Below are 26,219 nucleotides of genomic sequence, written 5' to 3' on the forward strand. Positions count from 1 at the left end.
AACGCCAAGGGGATTAAGTTCCAGTAAAATGGACTGATTTTACGCGACCCAGCAGTGTAGTGAACTTCTGCGAATTGCAGTTACTGTGAACATTTTTTTACAACGTTGCGTGTCTTTTAATTACACCTCTATATAACCAAATATGTTTGTACTGTTCAGGTATTTTATTTAATTATTATTTTATTCATTTAGGCCTACATTATGTACCCCAATTCAGCAGAAAGCTGGTCTAACATGTGCCACGCTATTATACGCATATTATAGGCCTATAGGTATTGTATGTCAACCAAATTATTCATTATTAAAAGAGGAGGCCTATTTGTTACAAAAAAATAAGAATGTCAGAAAAGGAGCATCCAGAAATATGTTGGTTGAAATTCAAAATTCTGGGAGTTTTTAAAGAACAAAATGAGGATCATTCGGGGAGATATATTTAATTCGATCAGAATGCAAACAGGAGTCATTGCTCTCCTAAAAGAAAACTCCTGGCAACGCTATCCACTGGGGAGTGGGAAAGTGAGGATAGATGAATAGATGGAGGGAGGGGATGATATGGAGAGGTGGTGATGGTGGTGGTGGTGGTGGGGGGGGGCAGGGGGGGCTAGGGAGAGCAAACAGATAAAATGGGCTTGTGTCCTGATGGAAATATAAAATTGACAAAGCTGACGTTTACTGGAATAATAATTGAGCTTTTATTATAATAATCCGGGACAATAATATAGGCATATCACAAGAATATTTAATTGAAATATGTTTAGACAGTCTGCCGCCTGGACAACCAATTCTTTAGAAATGCTTAGTCGCGCTAAAAGTCGATCGATACATGTAAAAATCAGCACAATTCAGAGATACACCTTTTTGCTATGAAATTAATTTTCTCGGTCAAATATAAAGCAATATTTTTTTTTTTTCTTCAGTAATGTCAGTTAAAAACTTGGTGCTTGGATATACATTTTTTAAAAATCCTGGTGTTAAAATTAAGCATCAAATTGTGTCTTTTAGTGTGATATTTTTGATTTTTATAGGCCTTGAATTCGCCTGCGAGCTTTTTACGGAATTCATGTTTTAGCGTCTCAAACTAACATAGTTTGCTAAAGAAAGATATTTCCCACCTCTGTAAAGCACATCGTGTGGGTCTATATGTTATAGTTTTGTCAGAATTTCCGTTTTTGTTTTACCCTTTTTCCATTCATGCTCAGAAAATGTCAAACTAAGTAAAAGTAGGCAATGGTGAGTACTTTTATCTCGAGAGCAACCCGCAGAAATAGTCGATATTTCCTTTGTTGTTATCCAGGTCAATTTTTCATTGAAAGCAAATTGCCCGACCAGCGATTAAATCCCCAATTGGGTGTTCTGGTTAAACATGATCAGTAGGAGCGCTATAGGTCTGGGAATTTCTTTGCTATATTGAAGTTCTGGCAACACTATAGCCATGCCGGTATTCCTATTAAACCCAGGGATATCGATCCACAATGCTAGTACTAGCCTTTAGATTTCACGTGTTGATTTAGAAATTTTTTCAGCCGACATTGAAAGATGGTGAAATCAAAACGGAAATTCTGACAAAACTATGATATATAGCTCACGGTGATGTGCTTTAGAAAGTTGGGGAAAATCCTTCATTAGCGAACTATATTACTTTGAAAAGCTAAAAGGTTGATCAAAAAAAAAGCTCGCGGGCAGAGCTGAAGCCTATAAAAATCGAATATCTTACACTAAATGACTGAATTTCAGGCCTAAGTTTAACACCAGGATTTAAAAAAAAAAAATCAGTATCAAGCATTATAGTTTTTCCAGCCATTTACTGAAAAAATTAAAATTATTGCTTTTCATTTGGCTGAGAAAAAAAAATTTACACTGAAAAGGTGTAACTCAAAATTTTGCTCATTTCAACACCAATTTCGATCGTTTGTATTGCCTCATTAAATGACTGAGTGAGCCTTGCAGAACAAAAGAATCGGTTGTGCAGGTACCTGACTGTAGAAGTATAATATTAGCGTATAGCTCATAACATAGGCCTAATCCCCATTGCATTGGTCATCGCCAAGAGATGTAATCCATGTTTATTCAAACTAAGCGCCTATTGTAATAAGTGTTACCAACAAACCACTTCAGCAAACAAAAGGGAGAAATTTGATGTAGTCGCTTTTACATACCCTTCTTTTGATCACCCATTGATACAATTCCCTAGTTTAAACAACAAGACGCTGTTGGTACAGAAACCAATCTGACGTTCGCGTTGAAGTGAAGTTGAGCAAGAAATCGAATCGATATTTTGAAGTTGCCGTTAAAGTTCCAGTAACTTCATTCCGCAAGCTCTCTATTAAGTGCTTGAACGAATCAGTGCAAAAGCTTACAAAATAAATGTGTGTCAATTCGCTAAGAACCCACTTGCCATCAGCACACACAATCGTCGGTCATTATAAGGTGGTACTACACCCCTTGATAAATTTCTGACTATTTTTGCATTTTCCTCAAAATATAACAACACACTGGTAACAAAAGTTATGTATATTAAAGGGGCAAGGAATCCAGTTACTACACTGGAATTTCAGTGATTCAAGACAAGCGGTACGTTATGTATGATAAGAAAGGAGTTACCGCTTGAATGTATCTCATTTCTTAACATACAGGGTGTCCCAGAAAAAATTACCGGGCAAATTAATTTGATCGTAAGTCAAAAAATAGACATCAGAATCCAAAAATCTAAACATCAGCGCGTAGCTCATCTTATTTTGCATATTATACGCCAATTTTTACTGGAATCGGCTCACTGATCGCGAAGAAATGAGCGATTACATAACGCATGTGTCAATTCACTTCATTCCAAGTTTGAAAGAAAGATCATTCAACACAATGCGCACTAATGGTAAAACTGCCAATGGGCTTCATATTTTGTTTTTATGAAATCCTTTTCATTCTTTTTAAACAACCTGTTTGTTGCAAAACATTTAATTAGGTTTTGTTTAAATTTGAAAACCCGCACGATATTGAAAATGAAAGCTTGCATGTAAGATGATGCTCAGTATTCGTAAATATCTTTTTTCGTTAATGTTGATATAAATGCTGCATAAAGAATTCCGGGCTGGCTTAAAAATTCTCACACACATTAATGTTTTCGGAATATTTCAAGAAATTATAATGTAAAGTTTAAATCGTTTAAAACTTCAACATTAATGTTGCGTGGTATCAAAAATCACACGTAAAGCTGTAAGCACTTGATCATTGTCATTCTTGGCTCAAATGTTCTTTGTAAAGTATATTCGCAAAACCTAAACAATTAAAGTTGGAGAGCTTCCAATTGCAGAAATCAAAGTTTTCTCGGACAAACTGTTATTCATCTTCAGTGAAAGCATGAATGACACAACACCGTCGGATTTTAGATAATGTGGACTAAATTCAATGAGATACACAAACTTTAGGAAGCGGTGAGCGAATATGAAAAAATGAACTGCATTGATGCACGCATTATGCGATCGTTCATTTCTTCGGAACCAGTCAACCAAATCAAATAAAAATTTTGTATGTGATGCACAACAAAATAGGCTATGCGCGACATTTTGAATATTTTGGTTTTGATGTCTATTTCTCGACTTACGTTCAATTTTATTCACTCGGTAATTTTTTATGGGACACCCTGTATATAATGAATCACTTGTCTTGAATCACTGAAATTTCAGTGAAGTAATTGGACTCGTTGCCCTATAATATACATAACTTTTGTTACCAGTATGTAAAAGTAGATAATGGTGCCTCCAACGGACGAGGTACAAGACACACCTAGGATCAAAGGATGATACAAGAGGATACCTAGAATATATAAAAACAGAAAGATTCGCGCCAGGTATACCAACTTGGTGTGGGGAACAAAGACAAAAACAAGATAAAAACTAATGCAGTATTTAAACCAGAATGGTGTACACTGTTACCGCACTAGCAAAAAAATCCAAAACCACAGTAAAAACTGTAGTAACAGTGTACACCATTATGGTTTACATACTGGATTAGTTTTTATCTTCTCTTTGTCTTTGTTCCTCACACGAAGTTGGTATACATGGCTCGAATCTTTCTACCAGCATATTTTTTGAGAAAAATGCAAAATTACTCACAAAATTGATCAATCATGGGGTGTAGTACCACCTTAAGCTGAATTTATACTCGTTTACATTGCAGGAAATCGAATTGCATGGGCGTATGATTTAGTGTGTAAATCGCCGTCATGTTTGCATACTGAGCAGGGCACACACCACTAAATAATCGTCCCATTGAAATACACGGGAAAATACAAGAAAGTAAGTTTGTTTTTCTACCCCATGTAACAACATTTTAAATATTTTGATCAAACCAATGTCTTAAATAAAGATTAAACTTTTATTTAAATTTAATTTTTTGGGACAAGTTAAGACAAACTTGAGAGATACGAACTCCTGAACAGCGCCATCCCGAATTTCAGCCGACACGCTCGCCTCCTTACCAGTTCCGGCCATGATATTGTTCCGAGGGCCTATTACCCATGCACATTCGATTCTGAAAATTTTCTGAACAGATATGTAATGTTGAGCTCCTATTCTATCTTTCTTATCAAAACAACCAAGAGTCACTCAAATTTGGTTCCCTCGGGACGCCGATATATTTCGCATAGGTGCTATTTTTTACCGGAATTATGAAGGGTTACACCAAATGCGGAAGGATTTAGTGTAGTGCACCCAGCATGTGCGCCATTCGATTTTCTGCAAGAGCGACTGCGTGCAGACTGACGTCCTCAGTCGGTCAATGTTCGCCAACAAGCATTACACACATATCTTGGTGGCGACAAGGATTCTCAATGAGTATAAACTCAGTTTTACACAGGCGACTTATTAATAGGCCTACTTTGGCACAAAAGTCTTGTTCAGTTTAGTGAACCAGTACTTCTGCAAACATTACATTCATCCGGATGTTACATAGAGCCCATACTAAACCATGCCAGACGAAAAATAAGAAGCAAAAAGTACACTGAAATAAGTTACTATTGGTATTATTATAATTTGGTGGTTACAACGGTTTCAACATTCTTTTTTTCCTCTATACTGGATCTAATCTTCATACAAGTCTCACAACGTTCCATTGAACTAAAACGTCGTGATAAATCAAAATTAAATGTAACCGGATAACACTTCGTTGCACATTTGTCGATCCACTATACTTACCGCATTCTTCCGCTGTTGGCAGAGTGTAGTTCGATTCAGGATTTACATGTTTAACCATGTCAAATTCTTTTGTCATACTCTCGTCACGAGCTTTGAAAAAAGAAGAGTATTAATATGTTGTTGAGTAATCAAGAATTAAAAAAATCTCGATCACTGATCATACAAGGTGTCCCCAAAAAAGTTACATGTAGAAAATGAATCGCATTTGTGACGTGTCATGTCAAAATCAGACACTTTTGGGCAGGTTATAAATTTTGAGGTTTTTACATATCTTAAATATAGAGATATTTTGCTCCATTACGCCATTTTCCACAATTAAATCGGAAATCCTAAGCGAGGATAATGAATTCGTAAGTTATGGTATTATACAATTGAAAATTGAGATATCGGCCTTTAAAAATATTATTGACAATGTTGAGAGTAAGAATTACCACGAAAAATGTCTCAAAAAATACATGATGCCAGTTATATTCCGGTCTGAAACTATCAGACAATATTTTTAACATTAATAACATCACAAATTTGCAACAAACCCAAATTGTGAAAAAATCACCCCGGGCAGATTTTTGGCTATTTCTTCATTTACGATCCTGCCCAAAAGTGTCTGCTTTTGACATGACACGTCACATTTTGTGATGATACGACAAAACAATGTCATTTTTTACTTATTAGTTTAAGATACTAAACTCCTCAACAAAAGTTTGGAAGTATCTATATCTCAGATTATTTGTGAAATATTCATATCGTGTTGCATCAATGATTGCTACTTTATTCCTCTTTACAATGACACCACATTTGAAACAATCGCCATTTTCACGGCTGAATACACCTCTTGTGAATGTATGGGTCTCAAAAAGAATGTGCCAAATTGACTATTACAGTCTGCCGCCTGGACAACCAATTCTTTAGAAATGCTTAGTCGCGCTAAAAGTCGATCGATACATGTAAAAATCAGCACAATTCAGAGATACACCTTTTTGCTATGAAATTAATTTTCTCGGTCAAATATAAAGCAATATTTTTTTTTCTTCAGTTATGTTAGTTAAAAACTTGGTGCTTGGATATACATTTTTTTAAAATCCTGGTGTTAAAATTAAGCATCAAATTGTGTCTTTTAGTGTGATATTTTGATTTTTATAGGCCTTGAATTCGCCTGCGAGCTTTTTACGGAATTCATGTTTTAGCGTCTCAAACTAACATAGTTTGCTAAAGAAAGATATTTCCCACCTCTGTAAAGCACATCGTGTGGGTCTATATGTTATAGTTTTGTCAGAATTTCCGTTTTTGTTTTACCCTTTTTATATTCATGCTCCGAAAATGTCAAACTAAGTAAAAGTAGGCAATGGTGAGTACTTTTATCTCGAGAGCAACCAGCAGAAATAGTCGATATTTCCTTTGTTGTTATCCAGGTCAATTTTTCATTGAAAGCAAATTGCCCGACCAGCGATTAAATCCCCAATTGGGTGTTCTGGTTAAACATGATCAGTAGGAGCGCTATAGGTCTGGGAATTTCTTTGCTATATTGAAGTTCTGGCAACACTATAGCCATGCCGGTATTCCTATTAAACCCAGGGATATCGATCCACAATGCTAGTACTAGCCTTTAGATTTCACGTGTTGATTTAGAAATTTTTTCAGCCGACAGTGAAAGATGGTGAAATCAAAACGGAAATTCTGACAAAACTATGATATATAGCTCACGGTGATGTGCTTTAGAAAGTTGGGGAAAATCCTTCATTAGCGAACTATATTACTTTGAAAAGCTAAAAGGTTGATCAAGAAAAAGCTCGCGGGCCGAGCTGAAGCCTATAAAAATCGAATATCTTACACTAAATGACTGAATTTCAGGCCTAAGTTTAACACCAGGATTTAAAAAAAAATCAGTATCAAGCATTATAGTTTTTCCAGCCATTTACTGAAAAAATGAAAATTATTGCTTTTCATTTGGCTGAGAAAAAATTTTACACTGAAAAGGTGTAACTCCAAATTTTGCTCATTTCAACACCAATTTCGATCGTTTGTATTGCCTCATTAAATGACTGAGTGAGCCTTGCAGAACAAAAGAATCGGTTGTGCAGGTATCTGACTGATTATTCTGTGCTCAACAGTAATCAACTAACCTCGATAGCGGGTGGAAAAACCAGACGCATCTACAACAGTCAGGCACCTTATCCTCATGCTCGTAGGTCATTCAATGCGGATGCATTGGCTACTCTGGTACGCACATCACGACCAAATTGATCTCACAAGTGTTCAATGAGGTATGGGCTGATGGCAGGTCATTCCCATTTTCTCTACTCCCATATTCTGTAGGTAGTCGTTGACTACCCTGGCTCTGTGGGGGCGAGCGTTGTCATCTTGAAGGATTGCATTAGGTCACAGATTTTGAAGCTTGGATTGCAGCCTTCTGCACAGAATAATGGTTAATTTTGCACATTCTTTTTGAGACCCCACTACATTCACAAGATGTCTACTCAGGCGTGATAAACGTGATTGTTTCAAATGCGGTGTCCTTGTAAAGGGGGAATAAAGTAGCTATCCATTGATATGCAACACGATATGAACATGTCACAAATAATCTGAGATATAGATGCTTGAAAAAACTTTCCAAACTTTTGTTGAGGAGTTTACTTACACATTGTGAGTGCATTACGTGTTGTGGTATACTGTATGTATACTACGTTTTTCCAATTTCTACCAAATTTCAACACACGACAGCAGCAACATCACTGTAACGTACCATTTAAAAAAAATGAGATATGCACTTTTGTTGAAGAAAAACAATAGAAATATTCGGCCTATTTAAACACCATGTTTATCTACTGACAGAAACTGAATCAAATTCTTACTTTATGACCACTGCTCTAGTATATTTGTCGCTAATTTTATTGTATTCAAGAATGATGATAAATTAAATTCTCATTATTTGCATGATAATAAGAAAAGGCCTGCTCAGCAGTGCCTGTAAAGGCGTATATCATGTATAATAGCTTAAGAATGCCATGTGCACGCGAAATTTGAAACCTCTCAAATATTCAGCAAAAAACAAAAACAAACAAACAACAACACTCAATTAATCAATCAATCGATCAATCAATCAATCGATCAATCAATCAATCAATCAACCAATCAATCAATCAATCAATCAATCAACCAATCAATCAATCAATCAATCAATCAATCAATCAACCAATCAATCAATCAATCAATCAATCAATCAATCCATCAATCAATCAATCAATCAATCAATCAATCAATCAATCAACATTTTAAATGGTAGCAACCCTATTGGTTTTGTATATGGATTATCTTTAAACTTACATAAAATATCAAATATCGTCCCCTTTATCATGTTTATGCAGGTTTGTGAAAACACGAGAGCATTTTCAGCGTAAATTTGAATGAATAGCCAAATTTGCAATCGAATACCTTGATATGCGTGAATTGCATTCTGGGCAGGCGAACATCAACATGTGCCGTGCGTGCGTGGTTGCACTGACAACCAGTTTCCCCACTAGGTACACATTCATGCTATTACGAAGTTGTGACCTTCGTTTACATACCACTCCCCACAACCAGTTTTTAAGGGGTGGCATGCTCTCTAATATATTTTTCATGTTCCTCTTTACATTGTTCTCGATAGATTTTTGTGTGGAATTTATCAATTATGGCACAAAGCAAAACAGAAACAGACAATGCTGCAATGTCCGTACGTTGAACGGAAAATTTATTGGGTTTTTAGCTCTTTTTCGCACCCATGCAGTACCGATTCAAAAAAAAAATAAAAAAAATATATTTCCCCTTGTAATACATTTCAAATGAGCCAATCCATGTCAACTCCAAGGATGTGCCCCGCAGCACCTCTTCAATTTGTTTTCTTCTTCTATTGGGTGAAAGTAAAATGCTGAAAATGTGAGCTTCATTTGCCATTTCGATTTACCGTGGCAGCAATTTAAAACTTGACTATTTAGACTTGATATCTTCTAAAGTAAGAGAGTTACACGTTTTCTGATGCCAGATTTGAGATCTACACAAAAAAGTACCACAGGGTACATACTTTTCAAAATTGTAGGGGTTCCCTTTTATGCACCTCCAAACATCGTCTTTCGCGTCGCGACACAATTTATACGCTGACCCCCCTAAATTTCAAATTGCTACCACGGGAAAACAAAATGGAGTATAAAGCTCACATTTTCAGCATTTTACTTTCTCAACAATATCTACCACCGCACAGAAAAAGAAAAAAAATGAAGAGGTACTGCGGTGCACATCCCTGGAGTTGACATGGATTGGCTGAAATGAATGTAAAAAAGTTTGGGTTAAAAATGGAGAGGAAAAAGAAACCGTCCACTTCCGGGAATTTTGGAGCTTATATAATACCCTCTTGGAGCTGTTGAGGAGACTATGATTTATTACGAATTCATTCGTAATTGCCTGCCCAGAAATCCGAAGGTGGTAACCACCATACCGCTGTTTTTGCATGAATTCTCTGGAAATACATCGGCTTGGAGCGTCAAAATTGTCAGGACAGTAATGAGAAAAATATCGTTTATTATGTGATACCAAAAACTCATCAACAATGAAAAAAATGATGATGTTGTCTATCGGGTTACGGACCTTTAAATACTGCTAGTCCTTCTAAAGCGTCATTATTCTGAAATAATTATACACAAATGGTTCATAAGCAAAATCTTTTGTTCAGACTTGTTTGGACTTGTTTACTTTCAAATATGCGTAATTATGAATAATGAACTCCAAATTGGGATTTTTCACCATGGTTACCCTGTACTTACCACATCCAATTTCATCGGCATTATTTCCACAATCGTCTTCTCCGTTACATTGGTATATTTGGTGTACGCAGACATTGGTTAGATTTCCACATGCAAACTCTGCTTCCTTACAAGCATTGAGGCACAGACAAACTGGATGAATGCAAAAATGAAACACAATAATGTTAAATTTGAAGAAATAAAGTACAACTTGCACTTTTTTGTCAGGTCAGAGGCCTAACGAATAGACAGTTAGCAACTATTTTAAACTGTTGCGATTTGGTAGTTCACATCATCTTGCGAATGGTATACGTTTGTAGGTCCTGTGGTTCTTGAGGTATGTTATAAAGAGGGCTGAAACAACAACACTTTTGTAAAACGTACATAACTCATTAATAACAATAAGCAAGTTTTCAAGTATATGATTTGTAGAATGAACTTTTGCAAAACATTGAAGTGTTATATTTCAATGATATACTGATTTAGACAATGAAATTCGTTTTTTGGCTGTTTCTACCAACAATATGGTTCATGGTAACATGATTCATTGTAACTTCAATCCTATTACGTTGAATATTTAATGGAGAACTCAATAAGTATTACTATGTTCGCAAAGTATATGCGTAGGACTGGGACAGTTCTAAATTGTATGATTAATTTTCCCTTTTCATTTTGGACGTGGGACCACAAAATAATATATTTCAGTCACAAATATATTTAGAGATTTGGAAACTATAATGTTTTAAGTAACTAATGAAAGCATATTCAATGCCTGAGTTGGGTAAAAAGAATCGCGTTCATTTTAAACTGCGAGCATTTAGCATACTCGTTTTTAAAGCAACATTAACTTATTGCGAGGTAGTGAATTGAGACTTATATATTGTTGTGTTCATGCAAACCTACAGTCATTTCTCTTTGTACAGGAAACTGTTGTAAAGCACCTGCCTGACCTGTCGCTTCTTGGCAAGCTGTCCCGCACAAATAACTGTTTTATAAGTTGCAATAAAATTACTACTACAAATTCGGCCGTTTCATTCTTGGTCTTGTTTGCAACTAGATGACTTGAATTGAACATTTGCCTGATGCATGTAGCAAATGAGACATTTCCATGCGTAGCGGCGATTGCCCGGATACAATTTGATTCTAGTTAAGGCGTATTAAGAGACCGGGAACGTGGTTTGGACTCCATATGGAGGGTACTTTAAAGAGACACAGCCATCAGAGAAGGACTAGCTCAGATATGCTCAGATCGCGCGCCAAATAATTACCAGTTCACAGCCTTGAAAAAAAAAAAAAGGCAGATCTTGGAATCGAACCCGGGACCTCCCGGTTGTGAAACTCAGTGCATTACCAATAAGCCAACTAACTATTACTAGCTATAAGAATTTTGAAAGCAATCCTTGATATTGCTTAAAAGAATAAAGCAATACTTACACGATACGTACCATGTTATTCAAATAGAAGTTCCATAGAAACTAGAAATAATATGTGAAATGGCTATCATTTGATCATTCATGCCAATCAAGTGTTCAAGTTTTCAACATTCAATGATAAACAGATGAATATTACTAATTACTTACTAATCTGCCAAATAAATAGATAAGTCAGTAAATAAACAAATAAATGAACAGGCATAAATAAATAATTCATAATTCATTTAGTTACAAAATTCCAAAAATTCTGTTATTTACAATTTTCTCCTGTACACGCAAAGGAGCTGTGCTTTTGTGCTTTTATATCCGCGCCTAGTCAATTGATCTTTCACTCCACTGTCAAACTTCTGTGTTCCCGGTAGGATTATGTATTGACCAGGTCCAAAACAGCTCAGTCGAAAACTGGATGCTATAAAAAGATGGCAGTGCCCAATCAAGCCTATAACAAGGTCAGTCATTAGCCGGCTTGCTGTGCAGGGCATTTATATACAAAGAGATCCCTCATACATAGGTTTGATAACAGTTTGTTATGAATCATAATAATGGTCAACCAACGTGTCCAAAGCAGTATAGTAGAGACTAAGACACAAGCTTTTATGCGGGGAAAAACACTCGCTAGTCGTGCCCATCTTTACGAAATATTGATACGGCGCTGAAGACTACAGATTTTCCAAACTCAGCCACGAACCCTGTATCCAGAGGAAAATTTGGTTGTTGTTACAATGAATTCAAAGTAATAATATTGTCCAGAGACCTACATAGAGGAATACGACATCTATCCTGAGCCAATCTGCATTCTGTTGGCTGTAATAGCCGATGATCAGTCATAAATCCTAAAAGCAGCATGTCCAGATATCAGCGTTAATTTCATAGTAAGTAAGCCTAAAACGCATTGAAAACGCCAAAATACAGTCACAAAGTATATAGTATAATAGTAAATCACCAAATCGAATGTAAACGTACGTATGTGGAAAAGACCTGTAATAACAATACAAACTATGTGCCCAAAGATTTGTCTTTGGCATGTCGCTTTCTTAAAACATATCCCCCAAAATATCAAATTTGAGAAAAGCGTAATTCCAAAATTTAAAACAAAATGAACCTTCCAAAATAAATACATATTCGCACTCGGCGGCCCAGTCATTACCTGCCGCTGTGATTTTGGGGTAACTCGTCGCTTCCCCTTTTCAGTTCCCTGTACTATCAGAGCCCTTAATATAAAAATCGTACAGGAAGGCAATAATTATACGGGTGAATAAAAGTGCTATAAAATTGCAGTAATACTAGTAAATTTGTCTTGATATATTTTGTTTAGCAATAAAATAAGAAAATAGCAACACATGTATCATATTTACACTCGTAAATCCTGGTTTTCCTATAAAGGAAGAGTCGCATCAGGCGGCGGATGACATGATCGAGCCGGCAACTTGTGAAACCGCCCGGCCGTATGGCATTTTCCAATATACTTGGTTAGTTTTGTGGGGTTCATTATCGAACCCCAACGGTTTTAGCTTGTATTTATATTATTTATCAACATAGGGCTATTTGTTTGTGATATTTCAAGCGTTTTAAAATTTCAAAATATTCCCACTGAATTTACTGAATTTAGAGAATGCAATGCGGCCTCCACCTGAGTCGCATTGTACTTTTGCCTTTGTGAATATGGGAAAAACACAAGTCTTTAATTAATTTCCTGACACATGGCCAGCAAACTTATTTATAACATTCATGTTTTGTTGTGTTGGGTCATTGTATTCAATCATTTGCTGCTGAAAGAAGTAAACATGGCAGCAAATCCGACATAAAATCGAAGCAGATGATTACTTTGAAATTAATAGATCATCATCCACCTGTTTCTTATATCACATGTCTCATTACCGTAGATATAAAGACACCGACTTAACTTTCAACTTCTTTGAAGTCTACTAACTTTATAATCTTTCAACTTCTTTGATATCTACTTTCATGACAAATAACTATTCTCCCGGAATTTTCCTTGGTTTCCATGGTAAAACCATTGGGTTAATATTCATAACATGTCGCGTCGCCCGTGGAATTATCATAACCATGATAACCGAGGCAAAATGGTATACATTGGTAATATTTTCAATGCATATGAATTAAATGGACTCAATCCCAAGTTGTCTTCAGCCATATGTACTCCCAAAATAAGTGAAACAAAAGATACGTGGATTTCAATTTGTGCCGAAATTCCTTCCTACAATGCAATAGGTGTATCAAATAACAAAGGAGATTGATTTACCTCCTCCAAAATGTATTTATTATTATAATATAGGAAGGAATTTTGGCACAAATTGACTTTCGCTAGAGACACCATAAATCCGCGTATTGCCTTCTAAAAGCAAGATCCCTCGGGCCCGAGGTAAGATTCTTCCTAAAATTACCGATGCACGCATGATGGAGTTGAGTTGGAGGAAAAAATCTTTGACTTATTTTCAATAATACTTTCAAATAATGAAGGCACGTACAGAATTCATTTGGAGAAATCATACAAAAAGTAGACACACAAGATTTGTCATCCAATTTTTGGAGTACTATTATAGATCTCATTAACTTCCAGGAATAGAAATCATATGCAATGTTTTTTGATTTTTAGGAAATTTAGGAGATTGATTTACATTGATGTCACATTTCTTTTGTATGTTCAACAATGGTGTATAATTTATGATGCTAATGTGCAATGTATGTCCTTATGAGGCTCCGAGGACATTAAGATCTTCGACTTCGGGAGGTAATCTGCTTAAGCTTCCATCCGTCAGAACTATCAAGACGGCAACATATGGAGACCGTGCTTTCACATCCGCAGCACCAAAGTTGTGGAATAAGCTGCAATCAAACATTCACACTACAGACTCACTCACAAAATTCAAAACTCTGCTAAAGACACACCTCTTTGATTTGCCAGATGACTGAGAACTTGTTCTTGATCTTGCCAAAACTTATTCATGTGTATTGCGTATAATGATTACTATTTCATAATGTATCTGTTTTTCTGCTGAGGATTCGATGTCATTCATTAATGCTTTTTTCTATTTGCATTTTGTGCTTTTCGCTTTCAGTCATGGTATATCACTGTTTTGTGCGTTCTCCATATCGTGTTTGCCTCCAGAATTTTCCTCCTTCCTGACTGAGCGACATCGAATTCCCGCATGGTTATTTATCTGGTTTCTTTAATGTATTTTTCATGCGTATATTTATCTTTTAAGAGTAAACCAATTTTTGTACATACATTTTGTCTTTTAACTAGTATTTTAAAACGCGTTTTCTAATATAGTTCCTCAGGTCTGGAGTAGCCGACCGGGGATAGCAAGCCACTTTTGCAAGAACATTGCCTAGTAAGCGATTTCATGTGTATGTGATTTCGGATAATTACGCAATTGCATCACGTGGAGTATTGATGTTATAGACCACTTGACATGTGACGTCATTGCCCGGCAGTATGCGCACGCATTATGGTACTTTCCATTGTTCTTTGCCCTGCAGTGTGCGTGCGCATCGTAGTCTGCTCAGGGCATGTGTATTTTAAATCTCCCACCACATTTCATATAGTACAAGAAAGCCATTGACCAGTGAAGCGGTTCGTTCGGGCATATCGACAGACCAATCCCTCGCCTTTGTTGATAAACAATGATGTAAAGTGGTGTATAGTCGCTTGTAGAGTAGTATTTTGTAGTACTGGGTAGGGTTAATTAAGACCTCAGTGAAGGAAAAAAGTTGGGCTTATTAACCACTCATCTGCTTTTTGGCGTAGGGAAGGAAGAAATAAAGAAGAGAAAAAGAAAAAGATCCCTCGATGTGGTGCAGCGGACTTGGGAAAGCAAGCCATGGGTGCAAACGTTGCCAGGCCAACGAATTGGAGTTAATATTGGCAAGCTGCGGGTGTAAACGTTGCAAACGAGCTTTTATATATTGTGTTTTAATTATTAGTACATTCAACAAGTAATCTTTGTGTAGATTTATTTGGTTAATATTTTACCAAAATGTTTACAGTGTCACTCACCGTAATTTTGTTAGTTTATAAACACATACTTTGTCATGTAATACCCACTGGAATAATGTATGATGAGTGTTTAACGTATTCCGTAGCAGGCAGAATTAGCTACAATGATCAAAATTTGATACGCATATCAGAAACTCATTTAAAGGATGAGAAAAGTTCAAATATCATAGTTGCATGTTTTATATTTACTCCAGAAAATATGTTGTAATTTGAACAATCAGCTAATGATGTTTTATTTGACTGTGTAAAATAAAATCATGACAATCTGACAGAATTGTGCTAAAAAGTTGCAGATGTTTGTTCTCCATATAATCATGATGCAACCTGAGGGAAATGATAACCTTTAAATTACAGGTATATACATTGCTGAATTAAAGAAGGAGATAAAACGTTGTCTGTATTTTATTATTATTGTTACACTGTGCCACGTCTGGTACAGCTACTGACAAAAATCAACGGAGACAATAGTGGAAAAACAGACAAAGGTTTCCTTACGGATGTGTAATGAAGTACGTCGCCTTTTCATGTCACGTTTGTTTGAGTTCATCTTAATACGAATTAACTGCCGGGATTAACTGACTTCTAGTACCCATATTAACCGTTATGTATTCTTCTTCCGGACCCTTGATAGCCATATCATCTAAAATATGCACACACACAATTGATGATCTGAAACCTGCACGCTAAACAACAGATTTGATATAATATCGCTCCGGATCCTGGTATACGCTTAAATACGAGAAATGCTACTTTCATACAGCTAATAAAGGGGTTTGTTCTAATGTATATTATATATATACCATCAAAATAGTACGAATATACATTTTGTGGTGTCAAAATCCTAGTGTTAGTATTTTTCAAGCGCAGAATGTTCATCATGAATAACAAGTTGTGTTCTGTTTGGACTTTGGAGCTATTATGAAATTATATCAAATGATTTAAAAATGGGTGACCCGATCAACAGTTTCATCCCGCAATTTTGTTCCTAACAAATTGGATATTTTGGCATCAGAAGAAAGCTCATATGTGACCCTCGGCACAACTGAGCCCGGATGTCGCCAGTGCCACTATTGAGATATGCTCCATCGAACTTAACAATAAACAGTAGGAAACAAAGGATTTATTGACTGTTTTATTGATTTTCACTACTTAAATGTCAAGTACTATAGACATGATATACATCATTTTAAAGCTAATTTCAAGCAGAATATTTTGGTTGAATATCTCAAAATGATGACTGGCGACTTCAGGGCTTAGTTGTGCCGATGGGGTCACATATTTTGCTCATTATGCCGGTGAAATTTTAGGCTTACAATATATCCCGAAAAAGTAGGACAGCTAAATATCATCAGATAGAAAAGTGCGTATTCTTGACTGACTTAGTGTATTGCATAAATATATAGACAAACATGTTATTAACAGATAAATGCTTTATCCTCTTAACACAGGAAAATGAGAATGCTGCTATGTGCGAATCATGTTGAAAATAAGACAAGAAAGGCATGAAGGCGCTAAATCTGACAATAGCAACAATCGCGCAAAGTAGCACAAGTTAATGTGAACGCGTGATTCTGATTTCTTGTCATAAGAGCACAGAATAGCGCAGAGTAGCACAAGTTAATGTGAAAGCGTGATTATTGTCATAAGACCACAGAATAGCATAAGTTAATGTGAAAGCGTGATTCTTGTCATAAGATCACAGAATAGCACAAAGGAGCACAAGTTAATGTGAAAGCGTGATTCTTACCATAAAGAGCACAGAATAAACAGAACAGCAATTCACGCGATTTTGCGTTTTTGTACATCACCTTCCGTACGGTATCTCAAGCTTGTGCTATTCACGCGATTTTGCGTTTTTGTACTACCGCACCTCAAGCTTGTGCTATTCACGCGATTTTGCGTTTTTGTACATCACCTACAGTACCTCAAGCATGAACTATTCACGCGATTTTGCGTTTTTGTACATCATCTACCGTACCTCAAGCCTGTGCTATTCACGCGATTTTGCGTTTTTCTAAAACCTCCGTAAACCAGATTTAGTTTTCAACCCCACAATTTTATTTTATGAAACAGTAAATGAGTATCTATTGGCTCCTTCTTATTTTATCCACGAACACCTCTCCTAAACATTATCGCCTTTTAAAAATTTTCTGCAAACACCCCAAAACCGTCCACACCAGATTTTAAATTTCTCTTTGCCGAGATCCGCTGTGTCTAAAGTCGCCATCCTCTGAAAGAGTTGTCAGGACGAGGATGTTTAGATATGTTGTACTCACCGACAAAATCCCCCTTCCCGAAAACCGCCCAACCAAACATCACTTCTCTTTGCCGAGAACCGCTGTGTCTAAAGTCGCCATCCTCTCAAAGAGTTGTCATAACGAGGATGTTTAGATATGTAGTACTCACCGACAAAATACCCCTTCCCGAAAGCCCAAACATCACTTCTCTACTTTAAAAAAGCACGCGCAATTTGCCGAGAACCGCTGTACTCACCGACAATATCCCCTTCCCCGAACCGCCCAAGTCCAGCTTTCTCCATTTCCAGAAAAGTAGTACTCATCGACAAAATACCCCTTCCCGAAAACCGCCCAAGCCCAAACATCACTCGCAATTTGAGCAATAGTACATGGTGTATATCACTTATCTTTGCCGAGAACCGCTATGTCTAAGTCGCCATCCTCTGAAAGAGTTGTCGGGACGAGGATGTTTAGATATGTTGTACTCACCGACAAAACCTCCCAACTAAACATCCCTTCTCTTTGCCGAGAACCGCTGTGTCTAAAGTCGACATCCTCTGAAAAAGTTGCCCGCCCCACCCCAAAACCGTCCACACCAGATTTTAAATTTCTCTTTGACGAGAATTGCTGTGTTATAGAGTCGTCATCCTCTGAAAGAGTTGTCAGGACGAGGATGTTTAGATATGTATATAGTATTAACCGACAAAATACCCCTCCCCGAAAACCGCCGAATCCCAAACATCACTTCTCTACTTCAAAAAGCATTCGCAATTTGAGCAACAGAACATGGTGTATATTGCCTCGTTCTTACTTCGTCCACGAACACCGCCCCTAAACATTGTTTCTTATTCTGAAGACCGCCCCATAAAGTGTATATTGCCTCGTTCTACATTCATGCACGAAAACCGCCCCTAAACATTATTGTTTTCTTTTTTTCTGAAAATCGCTTCCGTTCACAATGGACCAAAGTATAAAAACGAAAAATAGCGCGAAAAGCGCACCCCCTATAGATCTATCAATCAACCACCAAAATCGCAAAATCGCGCGAATAGCGCTTCAGTGCTAAGGCATTTTCCCCATCAGAATGGACCAAAGTACAAAATAACGCGAATAGCGCACCCCTTATATAGAGCTATCAACTACCCAACAAAATCGCAAAATCGCGCGAATAGCACTACTTCTTAAGTACTTGTGGAAAAATAACGTAATCGCGCGAATAGCGCTTCAGTGCTAAGACATTTTCCCCATCATAATGGACCAAAGTACAAAATCGCAAAATAGCGCACCCCCTATATAGATCTATCAACCAACCACCAAAATCGCAAAATCGCGCGAATAGCGTACCACGTTAAGCCGTTTTAGTAGAAATATTTTAAGTTTGAAAAACATAAGTGTTAATAGCACAAATAATAATTCTTCAAAATCGCGGTGCGATTATTGCGATTATACATACAAAGTAATGGCAGAAACGCGCGATCGCAAGACATGTTAATAAGAGTGCTATTATTGCTATTGTCAGTTATAGCGCCTTTCTCAAGAAAGGTCACACTTTTAACTAACATTGAATGAAACGCCGAGGGTGTTTATCAATATGCATGCCTATCGCAATACTGTTGGTAATCGGATACATTCCATTGAATTACATGTGGACAAAATAATTTTGGACCCTCCGGCGTAAAACTGCTGCCATTTTAGCTTTTTCTCTAATTTTAAGAGATATATTTAATATTACTTTAGCTTCTTTTTCTCAAATTTTAAGATATATATTTAAAATATGCAACACGTTTGATAATGGCTTCTCTAAACTCTAAACTTTTTGGACCACCCTGTATAACGCTTTAAATACATGTATTTTTATGGGTATGTAAGGCCTCGTATCCATAGGTTGTTCCCTTGTGGATGTGCCCTTGTTCCGTGTTTACTTTTTCCCATGTGACCTGCCACACAGACAACGAACCTTTGCTTTGCTTAGTGACCGCTACGGTTCGTTGTCTGTGTGGCAGGTCACATGGGAAAAAGTAAACAAGGAACAAGGGCACACGCCGCAAGAGAACAACCTATGGATACGAGGCCTAAGCCGTTAATGCCGTGCTAAAGTGATAAAAGGATTATAACTGTGAAACAGACACAATGCTTACAAAAATACACTGTAAACTTGTTATCATTCAGCCTTCTTGTTTTCGTCTTCGTCTTCTTCTACTTCTGTTACTGCTTCTTCCTCTTATCCTTATTTAAAAGTTTGTGAAGTGCCTTGTTATGACTATTAGCTGGCTTAAGGAATGTAAAAGGCGACGAAATACCATGTTCTACGGGCTCGACCGACCGAGAATTTTTTAATTTGACTAAATTAGTGTAAAATCAGCCGTTTTTGGCCAACATTTATCAATTTTGGCTGAACTTTTTTTTTTATAGAAAATATGTTTAGATTTTTTTTGCGATTTTTCAGATTTTTGTAGAACATGTTATTTCGTCGCCTAATATTACATTTATCCACACGTAGATATTGTTTATGTTTTTAATGAAAAAAGCCGTATAGTACTTTTACCTTTTGCCTATCTGCCAATAAACAAGCCTTTAATTAATTTCCTGAAAACATTGATATTGATACGTATAAATAACATTCATGTTTTGTTGTATTTTGACATATATTCAAACACTTGCTGATGAAAGAAGTAAACATGGGACCAAAACTGACAAAAATCAAAGCAGATGACTGCTTTGAAACTATTAGATCAGCGGCCACCTGTTTTAAATATCACATGTCACATTACCGTCGATATAAAGACAACGCCTTAAACTTTATAATCTTTCATGATCTTTAATTTGAAGTCTTACTTTCATTACATATATTCTCTAAAATGTTACCTATCTTTATTAAACAAAAACAAAAATCTATTCCAAAAAAGAGAGACTATAGCAAGATATTTGTCTCCAGATTATTAATGAAATAATGGCAATTTAGTCACATTCAGATGAAGTTGCTTTCCTTTCGTAATTTACTTTTATTATTATTTCAAAGAATTTATAAAGCGCATTTCCCATGGACCAATGCGCTGTACAAGGAAAATAAAAATACATCAAAAAATACCCAGCATGGCATTAAGAACAACAATATATCGTGGTAAAATATACTTACTCCTAATTACATCAAAAACTCGAATAAAACAGATATGCGCAACAATCTGAACCACTATTAAAATACATACCTCCATACCGGTTTCTTACAGATATGACGAAAATAAAGTTTGTTTCACTGCAACAGTTATTTATTGTTGTTGTTGTTGGTGTAGGGTGAGACAGATAACTGACCCAAAGCAGCGATAAGATGATTGCGAATGAATAAATGACAATATCCGTAGGACTCGACCCTTTAAAGTTCGATCGATAATCTTACCCATGGCAGGTTAAAGGTCTTTTAAATTTCTTGAGCGCAAATAACGATTAGCCTAAGCCATTTGGCCGTTTATATCGATGTACGGGGAAACCTGCGTTAGTGGAGTTATAACCCTTCCAACATTAGTAGGTCGTGCATTAATACAGCTAATAACGATCTGATTATATACAAAAATTAAAACCCTTTTAAAAGGGAGTACCCAGGCCATACAGATGTCTTATGACTGCCCCACCTTGCCTCCACATAGCTGGGAAGAAGTAGGCAATATATACAGTATATGCGACACGATCTGGTCCATGGGGGCCAAAGGCGGCAAATTTTATCTGAGAAAAGGGTAAAAATTTGGAGTAAAAACAATAAAATACACAAGAAAATAGGCATCAAAAAACTTCATAACTTCAGAACCAAGTATGCTAGACATTGGGGTTTTCAGTAAATGATAGCCTATTGTTTGTATATTACAGTAACAAAATTTTCAAATATGCCGTTGGCCACCATGGACCAGATCGTGTCACACATAAAATACATGTCTTCTGATCAGTAAATGAGATGGTGATGTCACAACCAAAGAACTCCTACTCCACAACTGGCATGACTGGATGTCACATTTTGAGCTATGATTTCTGAATGAGGTTTTATATGAACTACCCGTATGCTACTAACAATACTAGCCCTCCGATTGCAGACAGAGTAACATCACTCCCCATTGTTTCAGTTCTTGAACCCAATATGTTTGTATATTCATTAAAGTTTATGAAGTTGACCTCAGACCATGTCAGTTAGCCAGCTATCCAAGTTCATGAATAGTTACCATAGTAATTACTGACGATTTAGTGACCTCTTTTAAACTTCCACACATTCATCTGTCAACTTTCATATTGAAACATCATCCCTAGGTCAAAAAATAACTTTACCATAGGCTACTAAACATCTTTATGAATAATTGTCATGGGGAATGAGGTTACTATTCCATCCATACCCTGGGTAAAGTCAAAGCGTTCACTGCTGAATATATTTTTATGAATTTTGTCATGGGAGTGAAGTTACTTTAGTAGCTTGCAGATCTATTACTTAAATACTATGCATTATCCTGCAAAATCATTTGAATGAGGACGAAGCAAATGCATTTGCCTACTTCGTTTCAAAGGAGCTTATTTGGGTTCAAAGAGCAAGGTCTGGACTGGATATCACCCAGGCTGGAGACTGGGCGAAAAAGTTTATATGGTAAGCCGCCGCCACCTACACTTTAAAAGTGATTTCTAGAACTTACATAAATATTTCCCTACGACTACCTTTTTTTGGTTATGTTTGGTAAAGTTTTTTTTGTTGCTAATTTCTTTTAACTTCCAGGCCTTTTTGGTCTTCCAGCCTTTTTCTCCAGATGTATCGTGTTTGCATATTTTTTGATGTAATGTAATGTAATGATTTTCATGGAAATAAATATGAATATGAATACATGAATATGATACCTGCTGTTGTATTTGGTTTAACAACCTTACGGCTAGTTGAAAATTTGATATTGATATGCAAAGATTGATATTTGATAACAACTTCCGATAAGCAATAAAATGTTCACATCTTTTAATTAAAATACTTTATATTTAAGTGCTTTAAGTGTATGATGCAGAATGATTATACAACTTTTCGCAATCTGTAAAGCCAACAGTACTTTCAGAAAGGAGACAGGTGTTTCAAAAATATGGCTTGTAATAAAACCTTAAGAGAAGTGACACTATGATGAATGAGTGGATAAATAGCCATGGGCATTTATCTTAATATTAAGAAATAACTTACGAAACAAGCAAGAAAACCTTCAATAAAATATTTAAAACTAAGTGTGTATTTGGTGTTGAAAATTATTAATATAGTTAAACAAATAATCTTGGTGTTGATATTTGTGGTTATTTATAAAAATGTTACCAGTATTACTATGATGAATGAGTAGATAAATGGCCATGGGCATTTATCTATGTATATTATGAAATAACTTACGAGCAAGAAAACTTTCGATAAAATATTTAAACCTAAAATTATAGTTAACCAAATAATCTTGGTGTTGATATTTGTGGTTATTTATAAAAAATGTGTCACAGTGTCACTCACCGTTCTCAACCCATATTCCGTCTATTGGTAATTACATTTAACTGATGCTCACACACAAAAAACACACCCCTCTTCTACATCCCATTACAACCCCCATACCAGATATCGTCAGCCTGCTATGCTAATTGCCCAAGTCATTTTTTGTAATTTTGTCAAGATCCTCCCCCTTCTTTCGCTGTCGTGCATCGCGTCACTGATTTAAATTTTTTTTTTGAAGATTCATGTTTTCTGAATGCAAGCAGACATTAAGCACAACATTAGCACTCTGGGTAACTTTTCCCCATATGTTCAGAATCTTTAATCAAAAACTGTGTCGCTTGCGTAGTTTTTGACTTAGGGGTACCTGAAAATCACATTGCCACAAGACAGTAACTTTTCCAATTTTCAAGGCCACATATTTTCAAAACGAAAGCGTCACGGTATGCTCTGAAGTTAAAAAAAGAATTAGGGGGAACTTGCGTAGTTTTTGACTTAGGGGTACCTGAAAATCACAGTGTCACTATTTCCCAAATTTGTTTTTTGCGTAGTTTTTGACTTAGAAATGTACGTATGTGTCTAAATACCACGTAATTAAATTTTGTTCGGCTTATATAAGGCGGAAAAAATAAGACTCGTATCACTGTGTATTGATATAGACGAATCCAATTTCACGCATTCCTACACCTTAATGGCTGCCAAAGTTGGGTCCCCGTCGGCTCCATCTCACCTAAAATGTGAAATGATTCGGCCTTGGAGGGTATTTTAAACTGCATTCTATCACCTGTGCTACACGTAGACAAAAGAATAATGACAGTGTACAACACATAAGAATCTAACATCGAATTTTAAGCAGCTTTAATCAACCAGTGTGGTGCATGCGGGGACCCGTCATGGCCGACCAAATCCTGACCATGACTTGGCTCGTTGGACATGATGCAGTCATGTCTACAGTAGAATTCATCTCGACCTTTGCAGGACTTAACCCCATTAAAAGCTATTAAACCAAGATAACACTCATTGAAACAGCTCAACTGATTAAATCGGATCTTATCTGGCTGTGCACATGTGACTGTTTTCATGTGCGATAACGCAATAAAGTTTGTATTATAGCTTCAGTTGGGTAACCGATTATAAAGGAAACGAAAGGAAACAATGGTATGTGTACCTTTGTTAACGAAATGAGACAATGGCGTGCTTTTTGTAAACCAGCATTCTTGAAAATGAGCAACATAATGATTGTTGACTTAACACGGTTTGGAAATAATTTCTTCATATTTTTGGTGTTATCTGTCGTTTACATATCCTTCCTAAAACACAAAAGTACGACCCTCTCCAAACACCTAAATTAGCTAAAAATTTAGGACATGTTACAAAACTGTATTGTCTAGAATTTTAGAAGAGTACTTTTAATATTGGCCAGTTATTTTGCACACAGCGACGTTAACTAGGCAATGTACTATTACCTATAACATTAACTAAAACACCAAAGTACGAATATTTCCAAACATCTAAATTAGCTAAAAATTTAGGACATGTTAAAAACTATATTTTCTAGAACTTTAGAAGAGTACTTTTAATATTGGCCGGTTATTTTTCACACAGCGACGTTAACTAGTCATATCCCCATTCTTTTAACGTAGGGCTATTTGTAGAGGTCACGCGTCAATGGGAAAGAGCACTGTGTATTGTGTATAGGAAAACGGACAGTAACTGCAGTATGATTCGTCTATAGAATGCGTGCACAATGCTTAATTACTCTAGGTGTGCGTTGCGTAATGTGAATTTACGCGAGCGTGAGTTGGGACTTAATTGACGCGAGCAGTAACAAAAGCCGAATAAGTCGAAATATATTTTTCAGAATGTAAAAATGTTAAAAGATATGTATAGCCCTATTGTTTTACCCCCGTGGACCAATTTTTAGCGTCACATATCATTGCGCTCAGTCACAATGGTTAATTATGTAAGAAAAGAGGCCGTTTTAAAAGTTGCCACTGAGCCCATAGCAGTCAGGTTTTCTTTAAGAAACACCTTGATAGGCCTGGCCTGCTGTATTTTTGAGAGTTGACTCCTATGGACTCAGCTGCAGCTGCAACTTTTAACACAGTTTAAAACGGTTTCTTGTTTAACATAAACATAATGAACCAATGTGACTGAACGCAATGACGTGCGACGCTATAATTTGTACCATAGGTGTAAAACAAATAAGGCTACACATTTGGAATACAAGGATATATGTTTTTGTGTGTGTTCATTCTGGCCCTAAAACAATATTTAGGGGGAGTTTCATCAAAATCGTTTTCAAGATATGGCCCTCTAAAGATTTATCGTGCGCCACGTCGCGTCACTGATTTGAAAACATTTTTGAAGACTCATATTTTCTGAATGCACACAGACATTAAGCACAAAATTAGCACTCTGGGTAACTTTTCCCGAAATGTTCAGAATCGTCAATCAAAAACTGTGTTTCAAGGCCACATGTTTTCACATTTCTAAGCAATTATAGTATTAGGAACCAACAAATTAATAAGGAATGGTAGGGCCCCAAAGTTGGACCCACAGACTTCTGGTCCCACAATAGCGCCCCTATCCATGGACACACGTGGACTGTTCACTCGAAATTTGAATCTAACGTCAAATTAACATGTTTATATAATTTACATCTGATAGATTACCCCGCAGGGCTACAAAAACCACAAACCGCGAAGTATAGATATCCAACAAGCTGAAACTATACATTAGCCCCCGAATAATAAGAATAAGGGAAATTAAATAAGAATAAGAATAAGAATAAGAATAAGAATAAGAATAAGAATAAGAATAAGAATAAGAATAAGAATAAGGATAAGAATAAGGATAAGAATAAGGATAATAATAAAGATAAGAATAAGGATAAGAATAAGGATAAGAATAAGGATAAGAATAAGGATAAGAATAAGGATAAGAATAAGGATAAGAATAAGGATAAGAATAAGGATAAGAATAAGGATAAGAATAAGGATAAGAATAAGGATAAGAATAAGGATAAGAATAAGGATAAGAATAAGAATAAGGGAAATTAAAACCACATCATGAAAGACCGCCAACAAGCACC

The 26,219-nt window shown here is 36.3% G+C and overlaps 1 protein-coding gene across 1 annotated transcript in view; it reads right to left on the bottom strand.

Moving 5' to 3' along the window:
• Positions 1-26,219, bottom strand: part of LOC140160064 (relaxin receptor 1-like) — a 154,553-nt gene that overhangs the window by 63,708 nt on the left and 64,626 nt on the right. Inside the window, 2 exon segments of the mRNA XM_072183334.1 lie at positions 5,190-5,279; positions 9,983-10,114. Of these exon segments, the coding sequence (XP_072039435.1) occupies positions 5,190-5,279; positions 9,983-10,114 (222 nt within the window).

This window comes from Amphiura filiformis, chromosome 9 (assembly GCF_039555335.1).
Source record: "Amphiura filiformis chromosome 9, Afil_fr2py, whole genome shotgun sequence".
NCBI lineage: Eukaryota > Metazoa > Echinodermata > Ophiuroidea > Amphilepidida > Amphiuridae > Amphiura > Amphiura filiformis.